This window comes from Solanum stenotomum, chromosome 12 (genome assembly GCF_019186545.1).
Source record: "Solanum stenotomum isolate F172 chromosome 12, ASM1918654v1, whole genome shotgun sequence".
In the NCBI taxonomy this organism is placed as follows: domain Eukaryota; kingdom Viridiplantae; phylum Streptophyta; class Magnoliopsida; order Solanales; family Solanaceae; genus Solanum; species Solanum stenotomum.
The window spans coordinates 11,583,964-11,607,697 of NC_064293.1; the positions used below are offsets into that span (position 1 = coordinate 11,583,964).

General features: G+C 34.6%; 4 protein-coding genes and 1 pseudogene across 5 annotated transcripts; 1 reads left to right on the plus strand and 4 right to left on the minus strand.

Moving 5' to 3' along the window:
* Positions 1-1,355: 1,355 nt before the first annotated feature.
* On the plus strand, positions 1,356-5,547 carry LOC125848079 (disease resistance protein RUN1-like). 2 transcript variants are annotated; one of them, XM_049527877.1, is made up of 6 exons: positions 1,356-1,818; positions 1,891-2,995; positions 3,078-3,521; positions 3,612-4,517; positions 4,669-5,332; positions 5,417-5,547. In XM_049527877.1, exons 1-6 carry the CDS (start codon positions 1,382-1,384, stop codon positions 5,527-5,529), a joined length of 3,669 nt encoding a protein of 1,222 aa, XP_049383834.1. In that variant the 5' UTR covers positions 1,356-1,381; the 3' UTR covers positions 5,530-5,547. The 2 variants fall into 2 exon arrangements, with proteins under 2 accessions (XP_049383834.1, XP_049383835.1); XM_049527878.1 differs by lacking the exon at positions 5,417-5,547 and having other exon boundaries at positions 4,669-4,877; positions 4,949-5,102.
* A 266-nt stretch (positions 5,548-5,813) lies between these two features.
* Positions 5,814-6,701, minus strand: LOC125847095 (B3 domain-containing protein At1g05920-like; annotated as a pseudogene).
* Positions 6,702-10,720: 4,019 nt separating this feature from the next.
* Positions 10,721-11,587, minus strand: LOC125847096 (putative B3 domain-containing protein At2g27410). The gene has a single exon (XM_049526801.1). It carries the CDS (start codon positions 11,585-11,587, stop codon positions 10,721-10,723), a length of 867 nt encoding a protein of 288 aa, XP_049382758.1.
* Positions 11,588-16,934: 5,347 nt separating this feature from the next.
* On the minus strand, positions 16,935-19,970 carry LOC125849368 (disease resistance protein RPV1-like). The gene is made up of 4 exons (XM_049529433.1): positions 19,530-19,970; positions 18,181-19,074; positions 17,290-18,009; positions 16,935-17,187 (listed from the first exon to the last, which is right to left on the minus strand). The coding sequence occupies exons 1-3, from the start codon at positions 19,860-19,862 to the stop codon at positions 17,371-17,373; spliced, it is 1,866 nt and encodes a 621-aa protein (XP_049385390.1). The 5' UTR covers positions 19,863-19,970; the 3' UTR covers positions 16,935-17,187; positions 17,290-17,370.
* Positions 19,971-20,041: 71 nt separating this feature from the next.
* On the minus strand, positions 20,042-22,203 carry LOC125847098 (disease resistance protein RPV1-like). Its single transcript, XM_049526802.1, has 3 exons — positions 21,672-22,203; positions 21,356-21,410; positions 20,042-21,250 (listed from the first exon to the last, which is right to left on the minus strand). The coding sequence occupies exons 1-3, from the start codon at positions 22,154-22,156 to the stop codon at positions 20,057-20,059; spliced, it is 1,734 nt and encodes a 577-aa protein (XP_049382759.1). The 5' UTR covers positions 22,157-22,203; the 3' UTR covers positions 20,042-20,056.
* Between the last annotated feature and the right edge of the window lie 1,531 nt (positions 22,204-23,734).

Sequence of the window (23,734 nt, forward strand, 5' to 3'; positions counted from 1 at the left end):
GGGTCAACTCAAATCGATCTAATGCACTTAGGCAATCAAGACACTTAGATTCAACACACTTTACTTTTTCACTCACGTTCCAGATTAACTCTAGACACGCATACGAAAGTAGAACACACAAACACATTACAGGAACAATCCCCAACTTTCTATTTAACTCGCGTCACAAAGAAGCACACAAATAGTATAGCCTTACAAAATTCGACCAAAAGACATGTTGCTTAAGACTAGTGTGCTTGTGCTTCTAAATAGGCCACAATGCCCAATCACATGTCAGGCACATGCCCACAAATTCAATTGACAAGCCCAACTGATAAGCCAAATTCAAAATTTAAACAAGTCTTATATATAATGCTCATAAGTCTCCAACGGCTAGAAACTGTCAATTTCGCCTAACTTCATATGCGTGTGCGAGGCACACACGGGCAACCTTCAGCTTTGGCGCAAAAATCTCCTTCAACTGCCCAATCTCACGTCTGCCCATGTGTCAGTCATGTGCACTGGTCCTGCCTCCCCCAGCTTGTCATTGGGGTCCAATCTCCTCAGATGTTGCCCTTGCCCAGCACTTAGGCTTCAAAACTTGTTTAGCCACGACCTTGTCACTATCACAACTTCTCCTTGCCTTGCCTTAACCTGCTCAGCCCTTGTCATGCCTTAGTCACGTCTTACCTCACATGCCTTAATTTTTCCAGCCCTTGTCATGTCTTGGCCACACCTTGCCTTGCATGCCTTAGTCACGTCATTGTCAAGGTCTTCTTTTATTTGAACTTAACCTTGATTGAAGTCGTTGGGCCTTGACTAGGCTCGTCATGTAAATCCCTAGTCAAGTCAAAGCCGCTCGAACCATCAAGCCGAGGGTATAACAGTAGGGTAGACACGAGTTGTACGGGGTAAAAAAATAGAAAATTTTAAAATTTGAACTATTTTTCAAAAATAAATTTTAACTTGTTAATTTTTTTATTTATTTTTTTAATTAGGGGGAGGGGCTGGTTTCGAGGTAGGGGGCGGGACAGACAAAATAAATTGATTTTTAAAAAAAAAAGAAATTTTAAAAATTTAATTTTTTTTTAATGTGGAGAGTTGGGGTAAGAAAAAATATTGTAATTTGAGATTGGAGGAGAGTTTTGAAAAATGTTTTCCTTAATATTTGAAGAGATGTCATATTTTCCTTAAATTTAAGGAAAATAATTTGATTTGAAAAATATTTTCCAAAACATTTAAGATGAAAAAATTGGAAAACATTACCAAACACACCCAAAAGACAAAGTCCACTTCAACATAGAATATTAAACATGATTAGTTTTGACTGTTAAAGTAGCCGTCCCTACTCTTGTGCTCCATTGCTGGTCTTTACTTTGATTCTACTTGATCAAAGAAGAAAATGTCTCATCAGTTCGTTCATCATGTATTTTTAAGTTTCAGAAGCAAGACCTTTGGAGATCATCTTCATACAGGTTTGTTAAATGCTGGTATCCCTTCATTCAGACCTGATGATAAAGAGCTTGATAAAAATCTGCAGAATTCAATTCAAGAATCAAGAATTCTAATAGCTATCATTTCAAAAGACTATGCTTCTTCATACAGATGCCTTGATGAACTCACCCATATGATTCAAACCAAGAAAGCTTTTGGAAATTTTCTTCTCCCTGTATTTTATGATGTAGATCCATCAGATGTGAGGAAGCAGAAAGGGAGCTTTGAAGAACCTTTCTTTAACTTTAAAAAGAGATATAAAACAGAGAAGGTGGATCAATGGAGGGCTGCTTTAAGAGAAGTTGCTGATTTGGGAGGAATGGTCTTACAGAATCAAGCTGATGGGTAATATTTTTCTGAATAAAATATCTGTTTATCTCATTCAATTCTTGTTACTAAATTGTAAAACTATTTCAGATCTGAGTCGAGGTTTATACAAGAAATTGTGAAGGTGGTTGTAGGAAAACTGAGACGTACTGTATTAAGTGTTGATCCCCATCCGATTGGAATAGATTCTCGAGTCAAAGAAATTAATTTGTGGTTACAAGAGGGATCCAATAATGTAGATATTCTTGCAATACATGGTATGGGAGGTATTGGCAAGACTACAATAGCCAAAATAGCTTATAACCTGAATTTTGATAGATTTGAAGGCAGTAGCTTCCTTGCAGATGTTAGAAAAGTTTTAGAAAAGTATGATGGTTTAGCTCGTTTACAAAGACAACTTCTTTCGAATATTCTTGGGAAGAATGTTGAAAAGATATATAATGTTAATGAAGGGTCTGTCAAGATTCAAGAAGCCATCAGCTGCAAAAGAGTTCTTCTTGTTCTTGATGACATAGACAACATAGAACAGCTAAATGCGGTACTTGGTATGAGGGATTGGTTTTATCCAGGTAGCAAAATTATAGTAACAACGAGAAATGGTCACTTATTAAGTTCTACTGAAGCATGTAGATGTAGGATGTATAAGCTAAAGACTTTGGATGCCAAAGAATCACTTCAACTGTTCAGTTGGCATTCATTTCGGGATGAAACCCCCCCGTTAGAATATATGGATCTTACGATAGATGTTGTACATCATTGTAAAGGAATTCCGTTAGCTCTTAAAGTGTTGGGTTCGTCTCTTGGTGACTTAAGTATAGAGATTTGGGAAAGTGCATTAAGGAAATTGAAAGCTACTCCAGACAGTAAAATCCTTGAAAAACTAAGGATAAGTTACGAATGTCTACCAGATGATAATGTTCAAAACCTATTCCTTGATATTGTCTGTTTCTTTGCTGGAAAAGACAAAGATTATGCAGTAACAATACTTGATGGATGTGGTTTCTTTTCAGTCGTTGGCATTCAAATTCTTGTTGACAGATGCCTATTGGCAATTGAACATAACAAACTGATGGTGCATCAATTACTTCAAGACATGGGAAGAGAAATTATTCGGGAAGAATCCCCTTGGGAGCCTAGTAGTCAAAGCAGGATTTGGAAACACAAAGATGCCTTTAACATATTTCAGGGGAAGACAGTAAGAAATCTGAATCTTTGATTTTTAACGAGCAATCATCCATATCTATGTGCCTTAATGTATGATTTTCGTTATCATGTAGGGTACTGAAAGGATCCAAGGTCTAGTTCTTGACATCCGGATGCTGAAGGAGGTAGAATATGTCGGGCAAAAATTGAACGGAAATGATGTTGAGCACTGGCAATTTGAATGTCCTGCAGATGTGAGATCACTGAGAATGACTGATGCAAACTCACAAGGGAGACAGAGTTTAACTGTTCTCGAGCTGTTCAGAAATGTCTTTTCAGAAACTTCAAATGATATACTGTTTGAAATTGATGCATTTTCAAGAATGAAGAAGCTGAGAATTCTACAGCTTACAGAAGCAAAATTCACTGGTAGCTACCAATGGTTTCCGAAGAGTTTAAAATTGCTTCATTGGCGTGGATTCTTTTTGAAGTCCATTCCAAAGGATTTTCCTTTGGAGAGCCTGGTTGCTCTCGATATGAGGAGAAGCAGATTGCAACAAACCTGGGAGGGAACTAGGGTAAATCTTTTAACTTCAGTTTTAGCATTGACGGTAGGAAAGTTGATAGTATGTTAATAAACATGATGTACTTGTTATTGGCTATTGCAGAAGCTCAAGTTATTAAAAATTCTCAATCTTAGTCATTCCCATTTCCTAAGAAGAACTCCTGATTTTTCCGGGCTTCCTAATCTGGAAAAACTCATTTTGAAGGATTGCGTAAGATTGTTCCATATTCATGAATCAATTGGACATCTACAGGAACTTGTTCTCTTGAACCTGAGAGACTGCAAGAGTCTATCGAATCTTCCAAGAAGCTTTTGTAAGCTCAACTCCTTGGAAACACTTATCATTTCTGGCTGTTCTGGACTTGCTCTATCAACAATTGATCTAGGAAATCTGGAATCTTTGAAAACCCTTCATGCAGATGAAATTAATTACGATCACGAGAAATCATGGGTTGCACTCTGGCAATCTTGGTCATCCAAATTAAGAAAATCCCCTGATTATGACAACTTTTCACTATATTCTTTATCAAGTTCACTGGTTAGCTTAAGTCTGGCAAGATGCAAGCTAACAGATGATGCTCTATCACTTGGTGTTAACAACCTCTTCTCATTACGCCATTTGAATCTAAGTGGAAACCTGATTTCTAACCTACCACAGAGCATCACAAATCTAAGTATGCTTCAGGACCTTTGGCTAGATGCGTGCCCGAACCTCCAATCACTCCACAATCTTCCTTCAAGGCTCATCAAGCTGAAGGCAACAGAATGCACATCACTAGAAAGAGTTACAAATATGCCAAGCCTATTGGAGATTCATACATTATTCTTGGATGTTAGAGGCAGTGAGAAACTAACTGAGATTCCTGGATTGTTCAAGCTGGAGCCAATAAATTTTTTTGAAGAGGAAATGGTGAACACTCTGAACCATCTAAACCTGGATGATATACAAAATGCAGAAGTGGAACTATTTAACAGGCTTACCAACACAAAAAAGAAATATTCAGTGCAGGTAAGCGTTGTCTGTCAAATGAATTTCATCTGTCTTGTAAGCTTCTTTCCTACTAAAACCACCCCGACAATTAACAAAACATGTTTCATAAGAAAGAACGAGAAATCTCCTATGTCAAAATTTTCATGCTGAATATTTCTTTTTCCCATAGGGACTCTATGAGTTTGGCATCTTCAGCACTTACTTTCCTGGAAGTGAGATCCCAAGTTGGTTCAGCATGAAGGGTGAAGAAAGCTTACTGACTCTGAAAGTGGATTCTCTTACTAATACAAAGATAATAGGACTTAATATCTGCATTTTATATTCACGTTCCAATCATCAAAAATCTCGCTGCTGGGAAGAAAACCAACTTGGGAACTGGTATTCTTTTTTCATCAAACTGAATAATTTGTCCAAGGGTGTCAAATGGATTTATGCCCCAACATTCATAGGCATTCCAGGACCAAATGAGAACTTGACATTTTTATGCCAGTGGAAATTGGGAAAGTACCTTGAAGCAGGTGACGAGATTAATGTCTCAATAATAGGGTGGAGTTGTACTTTTCAGATGAAAGATTTTGGAGTTAGCCTTGAGTGTGAGACAGTAGAAACAGATCTATCCGTAACATCAAACGAGTTTGCAATTAAAAGTAGTGATCCTAGTGCTTATCTATCTGGACACTGTGTCATGGAAAGTTATATGCCTGTGTATCAGCTAGCATGGAATCATTACTGCTTTTCTCACCCAGACTACTTTTTGTTTAATGGCCACCAAAGGAAACAAGCAGCAATGAGGTTGATTTTGTACCAAAAGTTATTCGAAGATTTTGTGCAAAGTAAGTAGTACAGGTTTAAGGTTTATAAGCTTTCTGTTTCCCACAGTCTTTCTTGTTACTGATCAGTAACATGCTTTCATGAAGGTTCTATAGATGCTGGAACAGAAGATGATAGTGACATTGATATCTATCATGAGAAATATGCTGAGGAGGCTGCCTTGGCAGAACTAGAAGATGACATGGAATGGCCTTGGTAAAGAGCGAGGACTGGAGCAACTAGGGTGCAGCGATCTTAATTAATATTGGTTTAGTTGGCTATTACATGATTGACAAACTATTAGTAGAGTACAAAACGGAAAAGGTGAACTACCAACAGGCAATAAAGAATCTTACTTCAAAAAGCTATATTTCATACACTTTCATGTATAAAAATAAACTAAAAACTAAACAAAATCTGGCAAACTGCACTAAATATAGCCAACCATAAAATCTTCATGGCAAACTGCACTAAATAAACCAATACATGAAATGAACATCTAAATTATTGTGGAACCAAAACAAGAGCCAACCATGGAACCAAATGTTGATGAAATGACCACAACTGCACTACCATTCCAGATTTGAGGTTATTCCTTTCTACTACTTGCATCCAGTCGTTCAATAACACATAACTTGAGCTGTTACTCATGTCCCATTTTGCCAAATGAATCTTTGTTTCTTCAAGTGAAGGCTCAATCAAGTTGAACTGAATCCTGTTCTTTTTGTTAGACACAATATCTTTCGTCTCCAATACCATTTTCTGTTGTGGTGTCAAGAAATCCTTATCCTCCACTTAGTTGACGGGGATTGACAGATGCATATGCTTATAACTCAAATCTGTATCATAAAGAACTTTCTGAATTACGAGTCTCACTTCAGTAATCTGAACCCCCATTCTTGAAATCTTCTCCTTCAACTCATCTGGCAAACCTGGAGAATCAATTATTGGTTTAATCTTTCTTCTCTTTTTCGCTCTTTCTTCCCGTTTACTCTGTTTTTCATCCAACAGAATTTCAGTCTTCTTTTTCGCCATGGAAAGGTCTTCATCAACTATTTCGTCTGTTTTGCGTTTAAGAGTGGTTCGAAACTCGAGACCCTTTTCCTGTGACGGGATAACAGTAGGAGGCTTCTTTCTAGTGAAAATTTTGCTTCTTTTAGCCCTTGGCAAAAGATAGTAGTAGTGATCAACAGAATGTTCACACATATATGGATTCTTTCTAAAGGCTTCATCTTTCTCATGCTCTTCATCATCCATACATTCGGAATCAGTAATGCACGACTCCTCTTTCGACCCACCACCATCATCTTCCTTTAGTATTCCCATGGAAAAAGAAAATCTCCAGTAACAGAGATAAATGGAAAAACTATTAGAAAGCAATAGCTTCAACATTGGGAATTCTTGATTTCTTGGACACGCTAGTAAATCTTCCAAAAATAATATGCTTATACTTCACCTGTTTCTTTTCACGTAACTTTTTTTCATGGAATACAAAAATTTCTATATATTTTAAGGAATTTTTGCTCGTAAACATTTATGCTCTTAAAATCGTGTTCTTGACCACTAAAATGCACCATCTTTCCGCCTACTCTCCCAACATATTCCCTAACCCCATCAGCTTTAGGGTTGTTTGATACCTGGATATAGTTATGTAAGTATTAGTAATATATCGTTGATATATATATAACCATTTACAAATCAATTAAAGTCTCATTTGTTTAATGGAGGTCTGAATGAATGGTTCAAACATTACGCCATTAAATGTGTTTATTTCTTCTACTTAAAAATCTCTTAATCGGTCTGGAAAGGTCTGAAGACACAATTTTATTCTCATTCAGACTCTTTTTATTCTCATTCAGACCCTTTTAAAGACACTTTTATTTTCGGGAAAAAAAAAATATATGCTCCATATTGTTTTCTTTTAAAAAAATCCCAGCATCCCTCATTTTCCAACTTTATTAGTTCTCTAAATTATTTCCATTAATTTTTCAATTTTTGTTCTTTCTACTTGTTTATTAAGAATTGAAAAAAAAATTATTGTAAAATTTTTATTTGATTAAAAAAGCAAAGCAACTTCATAAATATGTGTTGTTGAAATAAGACGATGATATCTTTATAAATTTGTTTAGAATCATTTGAATGTATCATGTTCATTATTTATTTTAGGAAACATACATGGACAAACACATTATAGAACATGGAGATGTTTCACCTATTATTTAAAATTAATTTGTGTTGAATTTCTTTGTAATAATTATTTTTAATAATTATAATGTATATATTTAGTCCATGTAGTTTCATTTTATTTTTATCAAACTTAAAATATTTAATTTATAATTCAAACATCTCAACGTTTGTCAAAGAATAGCATTTTTTCTAATATTTTGTTAATGTAATATTTAACTAATCTTTTATCTGAAATAATATTTATTCTGTTTACATATTAATAAATTATTTATATATTCAGATGTTTAAAAACAAACTGTCTTAATCATTCAGTGTTCAGATCTACCGACAAGATCTTAATCATTCATATGTGTATTCAGATTCATATGTCTTAATCTTAATGAAAACAAATGAGGCCTAAGTTTATAAAATCACACTTTAATCCTAACACTCTGTTTGGATCATTGTTACCCATTGTTTCATAATGTATTGTACTCTATTGTACTGTATTGTATAGTAGATACAATGTTTGGCTTGACCATATTGTTTGTTGTTGTTTAATAATATTTTAATTGTTTGGTTTGATTGTATCGTATTGTATTGTAATTTAAAATTTTACTAAAATATCCTTAATTATTCTAGGGTAGGAGGTTTGACTAGAATTAAATAGTATAAGGTAAAGGGTAAAATAGTATTTTGAAATATTATGTAAAGATATAATTAGAAAAAGAAATTAAGTAACAATGGGAACACACCAAATCGGTTGTTCCATAAAATAGGGTGTTTCATTGTTACGTAACAACGAAATTTAACAATACAATACATTTTAAGTAACAATCAAAACAAACATTGTAGGTATAGTAACGATATAATACAATACAATGGGTAACAATGATCCAAACAAAGTGTAATTCTCAACTATAACTTATTATTATTACTGTTCACACAATTTTTTAATATCTCTCTATGAAATTGCTCTCGAGTATTAACTATAATTCACCTATTAATTAATATTTGAAAATTAAGAATGAAATTGATGACTAGTTTGAGGATGGAAAAGATAGCGAAATAGGGCAAAATTTAAAATTTAAAATAGGAGGGAAACTTTTCAAAATTTTCAATATATTAATATATACAGCCCAAAATTTGTAATTACTGTAATCAAGTCCGCATTTTATTTAATCTCATTTAGCTAAATTAATATCACCAATTTTAATTTCTAGAGTTGAATGATATATACCTTCTACTCATTTCACTCCCGAAACATGAGTGTGCTCCATTTAAGGTTGCCAAGTTGGGCGCGGCCTACTCCTATCGAATTGGTATTTAGACACGATATTGAATTTAAACTGATAGTACAACTCAAAGATAACAACGATCCAAACAAAGTGTAAACAAGCAATGGATCCATCGGTGGAAGATGAAGTTTCAATAAAGGAACATTCAACATTCAGAAATTAATGCAGATCAATTGCTGCCACAATCTTTATTGATTAGCATTAATCTTTGCTGCGAAAATAAATTAATACTTTCTACTCGCAAGCTGCTATTGCTGATTTTCTGTTACAACCATTGTTTCCATTATCGGTAGCCAAAATGCAGAAGTTCGTCATTGGATGGAACTGTTTTGTTAGTATTGGGAGCTGAAATACATCATACACCCCTTGCATTGAATGGAACTGTTTCCCCATTGCTCAGTTCAAAAGAAGTATTTTTACACATGTGGTATTTTAGTTCCTATAAAAGCTGCCATACTGCGAGCTTACTCGTGATATTCAAATGGGCCTATTATCGAATGTCAATAATTGCAAATCATGGAAGGTTTCGATGAAATTCCAGAGAAGTAAGTAGATGCAAAATTTCTTGATAGAAAAAACACTAAGATGAGACCTTTAAGGATGTAGTGTATCCTTTCATGAAAACTGAGACTACTGTTTTGAGGATATCTTGATGGTTATTTTTTTACGGAGAATGGGTGTGGAATTCCAATAAAAAGCATCTTAGGATTTATGGAAGATGCTCCTAACAAAATATGAGCCAGGAAATTGTATTGATCACAATTACATCCCAAATGAGAGCATTGTGTTGAGTCTTATAGCCTCAATCTACAAAAGATCTCTTAACAAACTATGATAGCTCATCACCAATTATGAATTAACAGCCGATCAACCAACCAACTAACTAATGAAATCTTCCATTCTATCTTGACCTATAATATCAACTTGACTATGTTTACAAACACAAATATTTTGACTTGCCTCTTTTTCTCTTTAATAGAGTAATATTATATGGCAATTGTTGAATACATGATTCTGCAAATGATATTTTTTATGCAAATCCGCACTTCAAAGGAAAAAAAAAACAAGGTGTGTTGTGGCTGCTGTTTATACCACTTTCAGTAATTGGAACATTTAATAATCTTTGCAGAACGCTTGATGCAGCACTTTCTATTCATTAATGAATGAAAGCATAGAATGCGCAATTACTTGTGTATCTGGAAACAAATTTCATTGAAGCTTTGCTACTCGACACTGACGACATAAATTAGTATGTATGCAAGGGTTTCACAACTGATTGTCTGTCTGTCTATTCCTCCAGGTTCAGGCTGTGCAAAACTGCCTTGGTTGAGCAGTGAAAAGTGCAAACCAATAGAGAAAAGTGATACTATTAATTGCATTCTTTTTATTAACACTTCTGCAGCTTAGTGAAAAGCCATTTTCATTGAATACAACGGAAGATGATCTGGTGTTTTTACAGTGTAAGTAAGCTATTTGCTTGTCTATTGTTCCTTAGTTCAAGTCATATTATGAAAATATCTCTTAACACAACCCTATGTGGTTGCAACACCATCACCAAAGTCTTTGGGCCAATGGAAAGAAAGAGGTCGAGACTACTGAATCAAGAAAGTTATGCAACACAATCCTTTAAGGCAACTTAATAACACAATGCACATACGGAGCACTGTGTTTATTGTTACCACTGCAGCTGATAATAGGTAACATAGTTTCGAGTTCTGTCTTTATGCCTGAGAATCTCCTCTCTAGTTAAGAGTACAAAACAGAAAAAGTGAAGTACCAACTAAAAGTAAAGGCAATAAAGAATCTTAGTTTAAAAAGTTATATTTCATTCAAATAAACTAAAAAGGATATCTGTCAAAAACAAATACTTAAAAGAAGTTTACTACGACACTAATCCTAAACAAAAGTTGGCAAACTGTACTAAATAGTTACACATGAAATCAACGTCTAAATTATTATCGAAAGAGCCAACCATGGAACCAAATCTTGATGAAATGACCACAACTGAACTACCATTCCAGACTTGAGGTTATTCCTTTCTACTACTTGCATCCAGTCTTTCAATAACACATAATTTGAGCTGTTACTCATGTCCCATTTTGCCAAATGAATTTTTGTTTGTTCAAGTGAAGGCTCAATCAAGTTGAACTGAATCTTGCTCTTCTTGTTAGACACAATATCTCTCGTCTCCAATACCATTTTCTGTTGTGGTGTCAAGAAATCCTTATTCTCCACTTGGTTGACCGGGATTGACAAACGCAGATGCTTATAACTCAAATCTGTATCATAGAGAACTTTCTGAATTACGAGTTTCACTTGAGAAATTTGGACACCCATTCTTGAAATCTTCTCCTTCAACTCATCTGTCAAAACTGGAGGATCAATTATTGGTTTAATCTTTCTTCTCTTTCTCTCTCTGTCTTTCCATTTACTCTGTTTTTCATTGAGCAGAGTTTCAGTCTTTTTCTCTCTATCTTCCAATTTACTCTGTTTTTCATCCAACAGAGTTTGAGTCTTGTTTCTCTCCATGGAAAGGTCTTCATCAACTGCTTCCATTGTTTTACGTCTAAGAGAGATTCGAATATTGAGACCCTTTGTCTGTGACGTTGATTGAGACGGCATAACAGTAGGAGGTTTCTTTCTTCTGAAAATTCTGCTTCTTTTAGCCCTTGGGAGAAGATAGTAGTAGTGATCAACAGAATGTTCACACATAAACGGATTCTTTCTAAAAGCTTCATACTCTTCAACATCTACACATTCGAAATCAGTAATGCACGACTCCTCTTTTGACCCACCATCAACATCGTCTTCCATTAGGAAAAAAGAAGCAAATTTTCAAGAAACAGAGAGAGAGATCAACTGTTAGAACGCAACAGCTTTGATGAATGTAATTAAGAAGATGAATTGTTGATAAAGAGGGTTTATATTGTTGTCCAATCAAAGGGTTTGAGAAACAGGGGATATTTAATTTGTTAACGTTGGGGAGTTCTTGATTTCTTGGACGCGCTAAATTTACACGCTGCTTAACAAGTTTCTAAATATCATTCACTTTTAACTTAAAATCTTCCAAAATAATAATTACTTCATGATTTTGTGTTATTGGATAAATAGAATTTGGACAATGCAAAAGTATATTATAGCATATAGGCATATTGATGAAAGACATTGTTTTATAAAATATTTATAAGATTAGCAATTTTTATGCAATTAGTAACAACGATATTACTATTAATTTAGATAATGCTATCAACATTTTAAGAACCAAGTAAAGTTCATCTTTTCTTGAAATTTTCTTATTAGATGTGCTCATCATATTTATAAATTATAACGTAGTTATACAGGATGACCAAGAAATATTAATCTCTATTCTTGGTAAAATACATTTTGTTATTCTAACATCAAATTCTTGCCTCTGGAAAATTATAGACAAGAAAGATAGTACAAATAATAAATATTTACGTGAATTACAATCTTTAGACTATCTGAAATACAAAGACTTAGTCCTCCAATTCTTCTTCTCACGATCGTCAACTCAAAGGCTTCGTTTGTTCTTGAATTGATGGACTAACTTATTTATTGAATATGATCACGAATGTGGAGCTAAACACCGAGGTATGAAAATGTGTGGATTACTACATCTACCATAGATGAAGACTTATTGGTTTGCGAAAAACTTATGGATCAGCACTGGAGAAGACGGTTTCTTGATATGTAGAGGATTTGTACATCACCACCGGAGAAGAAAACAAACGCATCAAGATTTCAAATTGGATCAAATTTTGAAAAAACNGAATATGGAGAAAATATCTCAAATGGTCACTCAACTATGGATAACTTTCTCAGAAAGTCACTCAACTATGAGTAGTTTTCTCAGAAAGTCACCCAACTTTGTTTTATAACTCAAAACTCACTCAACTATGTGTATTTATTTTAGAAAGTCATTCAACTATGAATAATTATCTTAGAAAGTCACTCAACTATTGGTATTTCACGTAGAATATCACCCAACCAATTTAAATAATTTTTTCATTAAATTTTGGTGACTTGAAATTTTTATTTTAAGCTAAAATTTTAAGAAATAAAAAAGTTCATTGTAATATTTTTATTGACGTGTCCCACTAAAATTAAGTAAAATATATAATACAACAAAATTTAATACTATAGTCTATAGTTAGTAAAACAAAATTATATCTAAAGTATCAATATAAATTATAAATATAAAAACAAACAACTTAGTTACGTATTTTATATAAGAAAATTAGCTTATAATTGGATAATCAATTAATTATGTCAATGTTTGAACAATAGTTAGACAATGACGAAGATTCCAGTGTTTCTAATTATATGAGAAAAATTAGAGTAGCAAATTATGTTGTCATATTAATTGAGTGATTGCTTTAAATATTATTTTAAATGCATCCAAAATGAAGTCTTGATAAATATATATTTCTCTATAATTTTAGTGGGGTGAGTCAATAAAATGATTAAAATTGACACTTTTTTAGTTTTTAAAAATTTAGTATAAAATAAAAATCTCAAGTCAACAAAATTTAATAAAAAAATATTTAGATTGGTTAAGTAACTTTCTAAGATAACTATTCATAGTTGAGTGACTTTCTAAGATAACTATACATAGTTGAGTGACTGTTGAGTTATAAAATAAAGTTAAGTGACTTTCTGAGAAAACTATCAATAGTTGAGTGACTTTCTGAGAAATATATCTATAGTTCAGTGACCATTTGAGATATTATCTCATTGAATTTGACCACGAATGTGGAGCTAAACACCGAGGTATGACAATGTGTGGATTACTACATCTACCATAGATGAAGACTTATTGATTTGCGAAAAACTTATGGATCACCACTGGAGAAGACGGTTTCTTGATATGTAGAGGATTTGTACATCACCACCGGAGAAGAAAACAAACGCATCAAGAGTTCAAATTGGATCAAATTTTGAAAAAACAAAAACCATATCACGTATTTGAACCAACATCAAAATAAAATGGACTTGGAACAATGGTAAAGTTGTCTCAGTATGATTTATAAGTTGTCTACATCACACATCTTGAAATGTGGACCTTTGCTGAACCTGCTTATAACATGGGACCGAACTGCCTTTTTACCACCTCATCAGCATAATAACCTTATTAGAGGCTAAAGCTTGTGAAAATTAAAGTTGATTTTTTGGAGGTACAAAAACTATCTTAGATATTTAGTAGAACTTTCTAGAATTTTGTAAAGTAATATCTTTGATATTTGTACTTAAGAAAAATCTAGATAGTCTAGAATATTAGATACTTGAGGAAGATATTTGTAGAAGAGGTTAGAACAATCTAGATTCTTAGTATCTAGAATCATCCCAACACAACTATAAATAGGGGTGGCATTAGGCATTTGTATGTAACTCAAGAACAACCCAAATCAAATAGTGTTCTTCTATATCAAAGTTTTCTTATTCAAAATATTCCTTCTCCTTTCTAGCTTCTTCTTCCTTAGTTGAATCTTCCGATCTTAGTTAACGATCTTGGGCTAGCAGAAGGTTTCCCGAATTATAAAAAAAAATTCTGCTATTCTCTACATGGTATCAGAGCCTTCAACTTTCCATATATCTTTTTCAATACTTTCTCCATAAAGGTCACCATCAGCATATATAGCTCCAGGCACTGCATGTTCAGAATTTACTTCCTTGATTTCTTCGATAGAAGCTATCATATCACCAGTATGAACATCTTCAAGAGTTTCTTGCTTCACATCAATGACATCAGTGTCTTGCTTCTCCACGTGATCGACTGCATTATATTTTGAATCCTCGATCCAATCTCTTTCAAGGTTGATAGAAACCATAGCATCTATTGCTGGAGGCTTGGCTACTAAACACTTTCTCCACTCTTCTTCTTCTTCAACAACAACCTTTTGAGCCATATTACTCTCCTTGGCTCGGCAATATCTTTTTATGTGTCCTACATTACCACATTGATAGCATCTGGGAGGCTTCTAACCATAATAGTTAGAAGGCTCTTCCTTCTTTCCAGGCGAGCTTGAATTGCCATAGGATCGAGAGTGCGACATATCTCTTGATTTTCCTTTGAAATTTCTCTTGTTGGCTACAAGAGCATCTCCCTCTCCATCTTTGACAAACACAATAGCTAACTGCTTGACTAGTAATTCCTGTGATGACAACAAATTTTCAAATTCCTCTATGGATGGCTGTTGAGCCCATCCTTGAATCGACGTCACAAATAGAATATATTTAGGTTTTAACCCACGAATGACTATTCTTCTCATTCGTGCTTCAGAAATAGCCTCCTCCGGATTCAATAAACATATTTCAGAACATAAGTTCTTAATCTTTAAAAAATATTTGGAGATAGAAAGATTACCTTGAATGGTGTTAGCCAATTCGTTCTCCAATATTTGCAGCCGAGCTTCATTCTTCTTGTTGAACAAGCAATCGAGGGTCCTCCATATTTCATGAGCTGATTTACATTTTATAATATGGTCGAATAAACTGGAGGAGATTGTCCTCTTCAAAATGAACTCCCCATTCGCATTAATCTGCTTCCACTTCTTGTACGCACTATTATTTTCCGGTCCGTCAACAGGAGGACTTGTGTCATTCCCATTAACAACATCCCACAAATCCTCTCATACAAGGTATGATTCCATACATGTCTTTCATACCTTGTAATTAGACTAATTCAACAATTTCATCCCCAATTCATTAACACGATCACTAAAATCCATAAAGACAAACCAGTTGAATCTACCACTAACCCGATCTTGAAATAAAATCCAGAAGTCAACAAATGATTATGGCTCTGATACCATGTAGAGAATAGCAGAAGAAAAGTATAATTTGGGAAACCTTCTGCTAGCCCAAGATCGTTAACTAAGATTGGAAGATTCAACTAAGGAAGAGGAAGCTAGAAAGGAAAAGGAATATTTTAAATAATAAAACTTTGACATAGAAGAACACTATTTGATTTGGGTTGTTCTTGAGTAACATACAAATGCCTAATGCCACCCCTATTTATAGTTGTGTAGGGATGATTCTAGATACTAAGAATCTAGAATGTTCTAACCTCTTCTACAAATATCTTCCTCAAGTATCTAATATTCTAGACTATCTAGATTTTTCTTAAATTGATGGTGTATTCTACTATGGTGTCGAGGCTTCACAAGAAATAGATGACAATATCATCACCGACTCAGATGAAGAGGCTAATACTAATGAAATCTCTCAATATTATGGAGTTGCATCGAAAGAAGCTTGTTCTAAAATTTTGAGCATCGGAGTTCCAAACTTGTCCATCATAGATGTATCTCCAGATAGTACAATTGCAGGGAAGCTAAGAGAAAGGGGGAGTCTAGGAACTCATGAACGAGATAATTCACATGGCTCATTCAATAACAGACAATCTTTATCATTTGATAAAGCAAGAGGAGTCTAGAAGAAATTGTTGAGATCTTCACCAAGGTGTGGCTCAAAGCTTCGTTTGAGCTCTTCCACAACAATATGGGGTAGTTTTCAAAAAATCACTCGAAGGGGGAGTATGAAAAATTAAAGTTGATTTTTTGGAGGTACAAAAAATATCTTAGATATTTAGTAGAACTTCCTAGAATTTTGTAGAGTAATATCTTTGATATTTGTACTTGAGAAAAATCTAGATAGTCTAGAATATTAGATACTTGAGGAAGATATTTGTGGAAGAGGTTAGAACAATCTAGATTCTTAGTATCTAGAATCATCCCTACACAACTATAAATAGGGGTGGCATTAGGCATTTGTATGTAACTCAAGAACAACCCAAATCAAATAGTGTTCTTCTATATCAAAGTTTTCTTATTCAAAATAATCCTTCTCCTTTCTAGCTTCTTCTTCCTTAGTTGAATCTTCCGATCTTAGTTAACGATCTTGGGCAAGCAGAAGGTTTCCCGAATTATACTTTTCTTCTGCAATTATCCACAAAGCTAACACTGAAGAGGAAATGATAGAAACCTAGCTAAGTTGGATCTGGAATATTGATCATAACATGCTTAAACAATTTACATGTGGCTAGTTTGTCACAATAGACCACAAATACATAAAACAGAGTTATTAATTACCACTCCAACACAGACTAAGAATTGCAGTTATAATGAAATTAGTAAGTCAAAATAGACTCCAAATAAGTACTATAGAAATGATCAGTCTGGAAATAACTAGTACTCATACTGAATTACACGCGCTACTGCAAGGGCTTACGTTAGCTTTTCCTCATGGATTATATCCTCTTAAATTAGAAACGGACTTGATTCGGGCACTACAAATGCAAATTAATGAATAGGACATCAGTTTGACATTGAACCACCTGGGAATGGAACCAGCCTGCATTGATACCCATTCACTACTCCTTTTTGAAGAACCACCTGCAAATGTAGTGGATTACCTATGATACTGATAAAATAGGAACCTACTTCCCAATGAAAATAAAAAATAATGAATGGTCAGTCATAATAATTTAAGAAAACCTTAGCTCCACACCAGCATCAAGGTAATGACCAAGTTTTATCCTCCACTCCAGATATAATAGAAGTCCATAGACATTCTGGCTAATCGTAGGGAGACATTTCGTCAGGAAAATCTTCAGAATTATCACCAAATAAGAATTCATACCAGCCCGTTGAATTCCATCCATAAATGGAACAATTTTGTTGAACATCAAAGTCATGATGACAGAGGAAGTAGGAGCCTTGAACCTGATATGCAGAGATATCCACCCCATTAATGAGATGGCGTGAAGGAGGAGATGATGTATTACATCTCAAATTGTTGTCATTTTGCTTATAGACAATGTGGACGCCAAATTCCTTCAACCGAGCACCAGCAAATAGAGTCACTGAAATGCTCATAGAGTCTCCAGTATCCAAGTGATCTCCTATTTCCCAATGGCATAGCCATGTGATATCCTCACCATTATCTGGAAGACCCTTAAATGTTGGACTGTATGTCCATCTCAGATCCTTGGTCTTATTTGCTACTCTGACATGAAACTCATTCCAAAATTTATTTCTCCTTGTACAATAGGATGTGCTCGCATTCCCATAGATAACATATAAGTTCAAACCCTGAATGTCATAATTAGGCACATCAAAACTAATTGAGGACGACCCTGTAGAATTGTAGCTTAACCCGTCTGGAAGCTCACTTCCATGAAAAGAAATGCTGAATATACCAAATTCAGAGAGGCCCTGCATATTAAACACAAATATATATACATCATGTGGAGACGAATGGAGATTATGTTTTATCCAACCAAATCTTGGTATCTTACTTCCACTATAAGTATGACAGAAGCAAGAAACTCATATTTCTTAACCAAATATGAAATATAAATGGGACTTGTAGGAGATGGAGTAAACCTGTATAGGACCTTTCCATCTTGTAAGAGTCAGACTGTTGTAGAGATCCACTTTCATGTCACTCAAGTTGGGTAATCCCAGAACACTGATTAAATCAACATCAAATGAAGAAATACATTTTAGCTGGAACATTTCCTGAACCTCAATAAGTTTATTGCAAGATAATCCAAGAAAATTCAATGTTGTCAATAAATTTAGTAAATTGTGTATCCGTTGGAGTGATCTGCATTGCCAAGTACTCAAGATTTTCACACTGGCTGGGATCTCTGGAAGATATTCAAGTTGTTCACAATTTTCCAACTCAAGTTTCCTGAGATTGGTAAGCCTCTTGATGCTTTCTGGTAGACTGTAAATTGGATTCTCACTTAAAAACAAATTCTGCAGCATGGAGAAATCACCAAGCTCCTCTGGAATCAAATCACTTGATAGACCACATCCAATAAGACTTAAGGTTACTAGTGTATGAGATACTGTAGTTAACAGGATTCCAGGAGATTTTCTTGGGCTTGAGACTGAAGAGCACATCAATAAATGCTTCTTACTTACGGAAGTAGAAACTTCATCGTTAGCAGTTCCACCGGCATCAAGCTCTAGCAATGACTGCATCTTATTCAGCTCTAATGAAGACCATACAAGTTTTGAGCAACCATACAGAATTATCTTCTCGAGGGACTGAAGATTACTAATACATCTGGGAAGCTTCCTTAGACTTTGGCAGCCTCTTACGTTCAAAATGAGGAGTCTCTTTAGTCCCCCAATCGATTTATCAATCTCAATCAACCTAGTGCAGTACTTGAGAATTATCCTCTCAAGATTTGGGAGCTTTGAAAAGTCAGGGGTGCAAGACAGACCTTCTGAATGACTGAGATTCAGAATCTTCAACGCACTGAGAACCTGTAAGAGAAACAAATAATAATCAGTATTTGACTCATCTATCAATCTTTAAACAATCAACCACTCAAAGGAGTTAGAGAAAAAGGGAAAACAATTCATAAGAATGTTGCGTCTTAGACATGGTAGTGACTAAATAATTACAATAGTTTGTTGCTCAAAGAAACTACAAACTCTCTATAAAAAGGACTTGTGCAAGGAACACGTTTTCAAGGCAGAGAGAATACACATTGTGTAAACTAGAACATTCTGGTCAAATTGACAATCCAGAGAAACAAAAAAACAATGTCCATTATTATCTCCTAAAAGCAGACATGTCCATAAATTTAATATCATGCAGCCTTCACTTCAGAAACTAGATGTTCAGTCAGGTAGGCAGGATTATTAATACAATATAACAACTTCTGCTTGTTGAATATAATAAGTTTCGTTATATATGGAGTTTGTGCCATATTTACCTTGTTTCCTTGGAAGAGATGATGCAATCTACTATGGCGCATTTCCAGGGCCACCACTTTCTCCAAAGGTAAGCCATCAGGTAAACATTTATATGGGAATTTGTGCCAGCACAACCACCTCAACGACCTCGGGAATTCCTTGTAATTTCCTTTAACTGCTAAATTGTCAAGTTGCAGCAGTTTTAATTTGCGCATACCAGAAAAGGCATCAGTATTAATGCTGTCCACCTTCTTTGATTCAGAGTTTTTATTATTAGAACCATAAAGGAGAACTTTACGAGGCTGTGGTTGCCGTGGTGGATCATTTTGGCGTGACAGTCTTATTTTCCTCATTATATTGGCACATTCCTGCAAGTACTCCTGTGTTGTTGGATGATGGAAGCTCCTTGGTGGCTTATCTTTCTCTGCACAAGACCTAAGGTTCAGGCCTTGAATTATATCTGAACCCTGATGAAAACATAAACTGATCAATTGATTTGTGAAACAACATATATAAAACTAGATTTGCAAAAGTAAATGAAGATGAATTATCTTACATTTTTGTCTTTCAAAACTTTAAATGAGTCTTTGTAATGCCACAATCTACTCCGTCTTTCAGGATACTTAGGTGATTCTTGACGTATAATTTCTCGTCCCATATCTCTAACTAATGGATGCATCATCAGTCTACCATATTCATCAATTTTTAACAAGAATATATCTTGGAGATTCTGAATCCCAACCATTGAATAATATCCACATGCATCAAGTATAGTGACAACGTGGTCTACATTCTTTCCAAGAAAGAAGCAGGCAATGTCAAGGAATAGGCTTTTGTCATGATCATCTTGTATAAAGGCGAAACTAATCTGCAATTTCTTGGATACTTGACTATTAGGAATTACCTCTAGTTTCTTCAGTGTACTTTCCCATACATCTAGACTTTTACCAGAGAGAGAAGAACCCAAAACTTGTAAAGCTAGAGGACATCCAATACAGTATTCTATAATCCTTCTCAAGAACTTGGTGTAATGCTCGACTGGATGGCCTTGTCCGAATGCATGCCAACTAAATAGTTCAACGGATTCATCTTTGTTCAGTTTCTGAACATGATCAATCAATTCAATTTCACAAGCCCTCAGTAACTCTATCTGCCTAGTTGTCACTATAATTTTACTACCTGAATAAAAGCAATCTCGCATTCCAACGATAGCAGCTAACTGTTCCACTTCATCAATATCATCCAGCACAACGAGAACCCTCTTACCATAAACAGCACTTTTGATCTGATTGATTCCATCTTCAACACTCTGAATGTCAATCTTTCTCCCATCAAGAATATCAGAAAGAAATTGTTTCTGCAGATAAATTAGTCCATCGGTAGACTCGGAAAAATCTCTAACATTGTAGAGGAAGCTGCTTCTTTCAAAACTTTCAAAGTTAGAGTTAAATGCATATTTGGCGATTGTTGTCTTCCCTATACCACCCATACCACAAATGCCCCAAATACCAACATCATCTGTTTTATGTTGCAACCACAAGCAAATATTGTTAACCCGAAAATGTATACCAATTAGGTAAGGAGCAACACTGAGGATTGAACGGTTTACTTTATTTTCAGTAACTTTCACAAGTTTCTCTATAAATCTCAACTCATCAGTCCTACAATAAAGATCAAAGTGGAACAAACAAAAACAGAAATGTTGGTTAGTCATATGTGTTACGGTTGACAAACAGATTAACTATGCCTGATATTAATTTGGCTACTCTGACAATGAGTATTTACTCAAGCTTAGGTTTTGTATGTCTGTTTTCACTTAAGTGAGTAACGTTTTCGGTTATTGCACTATTTTGTTGAAGCAAGCATTGTGTATCCATTGTTTGATGTTAGGCATGGCAAGCCTAATAATGGAAGTTCAATTGACAGCCATCTACAAGGAACATTCAGCCATCTAAAGTTTTAACAAGAGATCATAGTTTTGTTCAAAAGCAAAAGTCAAAGTCTCACTCCCGGTAAGCTTCTACTTTTTATTTGTTTCGTCCAGAAGACGTTTCTATTGTTTCCATATGCTCGCATCTTATACGTTGTTCATCATTTGGTACCAACATGGGTAAGAGAGATGAGAAAAATAGAAAAGAGAAAGAGAAGATGAATGAAATTACTCTTGATCTGAATTCTGTAAAACCATCCCATTCCCACGTTGATCAGCCACTTCCCTGAGTGCTTCCCTCCACCGTTTGATCTTCTCGATCCACTCCTCTTTACCTTCATCAGTTTGTTCCATTATTCGTTGTTCATAACTAGCAAATGCAGTAGCAAAGCTCCCCATTTGCTTTCCAACATCGAGCGGATCCACATAGTAGAAAACTGGCAATATAGAATGTCCTCTTTTCCTCTTGTTTTCAAGAATCATGACAAGCTCATCAAGGCACCAACTAGATGTTGCATAATTTTTTGACAAGACGATAATTGAACTCTTTGAGCTATGAATTGCTTTATCCAATTCAGATTTAATATCTTCCCCTCTTTCAATTTCATTATCATCTCTGAATGTTCGATAACCCTCATCCACCAAAGCTTTGTAAAGCTGATCAGTGAAAGTCTTACGAGTATCCTCGCCTCTAAAACTCATGAACACATCGTACATACATCGGGACCTGAAATTTGAGGCTTCCTCAACTCTTAAAGCTTCCATCTTGAGATCACTCTTGCTGAAAAGAGATTCTCTTCTGAAAATATGAAAGTTAATTTCATTGAGCACTAGTCCAAAAAGTTCATTTGGCCGGCCTACTCAAGTTATTGGAATGCAACATATTAAAATCTAAAAGTTAAGAATAAACTATTGATAGGGGTCCCCAGAAGTCCAACAAAATAAGTAGCAAGCTGACTTGAAGTCTACAATAAAGGATTAAACTAATATGAATTATGCAATACATCATAGAAAGCAAATGGATTTAGAAAGAAAAAAGATTAAGTAGGCATATACAACGACTCTCTCCAAAACAGCGCGATCATGACTTTCTTCTTCAAGGCATACAGATTCCAGTCCAAAATAAACTAATATGATTTGTAGTGTAGTGTGTTGAATGAATCTTGCAAGAGAATAAAACCTTCTCTTTTTGTATGTATTCCTCAAACATTGAAGATAGATTTATATAGAGAAATTGTTTGTTTCATTAATCTATAATCCATGAAATGTGAGTTTTTCATTGCTAGCTGCAAGCTCATGTTTACATGTACATGGTATTTTATTCTGAAAATGGTGGAGCTAAATGAATTGTTCTTTGGACAAGTACACTCACAAACTATTACTCACTCCATCCCAATTTATGTCACACATTTCAGATATTGAGATTCAAACAAGTTTATTTTTTACCGTAAATTTTCATATATCTTTTAAATATTTTGGTTTGTCAATTATTATGACTTATAGTACTTTTTACGTAGTGTATGAATATATATATTTCATTTCAAAAATATTGAAGATTTCATGTGCACATTTCTAGTCAAACTTAAACAGATTGATTCTCGAAAAACGAAATATGTCACATTGGAACGGAGGGAGTACAACTTACTTCACAGCTTTCATCCAAAAAAAAATTTGGTATTTTTAAACGGGTAATTGAAACATGTCAAAAGTATAGTATATATTTCCACAAGTCATGCCAAGTGTAAATGACTACATTTTGTTCTTGAATAATAATAATCAATTAAAGAGAAATAGCAACAAGTAATAATATTTTATTTCAATAATCCTCTCATTCTTCTCCACGATCGTCAATTCAAGAGCTAGCAGATTGGGTTATGATTCACATTTTAGCCCAATCCATTTCAATTCAAGTAGTTTTTGGGCGGATCAATAACATGCTTAACTAAATCTATTTTGACCGATTCAAATTCAGTTCAATTTGTCTGTTTGTCAACTCTAAATGATATCTCTCTTAGAGCTAGGCTAAGTGTCACGTCCCGCCACATCACAGTGAAATTTTGTGTACGAGTAGGAGCGGAAGGGTCTAGAGTTGTGGAGAGGTTTCCGGAAGACTCTAGAACCCTTTAGATTATTCAAGAAGATTAGAGAATTCCTTAGAATTCTCTAGAATAATTTAGATAGTTTCCAAGAAAGCCTTAGAATTCTCTAGAGTGTGTAGAGAATTCTAGAGATGGGCTTTTGTGTAAATATCTTAGGGACTTGTAAGTAATTTTAATTTACACTTTAGTCCTTAGG

Coding starts and splice junctions, on each gene's coding strand:
- LOC125849368 (XM_049529433.1), bottom strand. CDS start 19,862: ATGAGGAAAATAAGACTGTCACGCCAAAATGATCCACCACGGCAACCA. Junction 19,075..19,529: donor ATCTCTTCCAAGGAAACAAG/GTAAATATGGCA, acceptor TTTCTCTTACAG/GTTCTCAGTGCGTTGAAGAT. Junction 18,010..18,180: donor GATGGAAAGGTCCTATACAG/GTTTACTCCATC, acceptor TTTAATATGCAG/GGCCTCTCTGAATTTGGTAT.
- LOC125847098 (XM_049526802.1), bottom strand. CDS start 22,156: ATGTACGATGTGTTCATGAGTTTTAGAGGCGAGGATACTCGTAAGACT. Junction 21,411..21,671: donor TTACAGAATTCAGATCAAGA/GTAATTTCATTC, acceptor TTCCATTATTAG/GCTTGCCATGCCTAACATCA. Junction 21,251..21,355: donor ATGCTTGCTTCAACAAAATA/GTGCAATAACCG, acceptor TATCAGGCATAG/TTAATCTGTTTGTCAACCGT.
- LOC125848079 (XM_049527877.1), top strand. CDS start 1,382: ATGTCTCATCAGTTCGTTCATCATGTATTTTTAAGTTTCAGAAGCAAG. Junction 2,996..3,077: donor ACATATTTCAGGGGAAGACA/GTAAGAAATCTG, acceptor GTTATCATGTAG/GGTACTGAAAGGATCCAAGG. Junction 4,518..4,668: donor AAAAGAAATATTCAGTGCAG/GTAAGCGTTGTC, acceptor TTTTTCCCATAG/GGACTCTATGAGTTTGGCAT.
- LOC125847096 (XM_049526801.1), bottom strand. CDS start 11,587: ATGGAAGACGATGTTGATGGTGGGTCAAAAGAGGAGTCGTGCATTACT.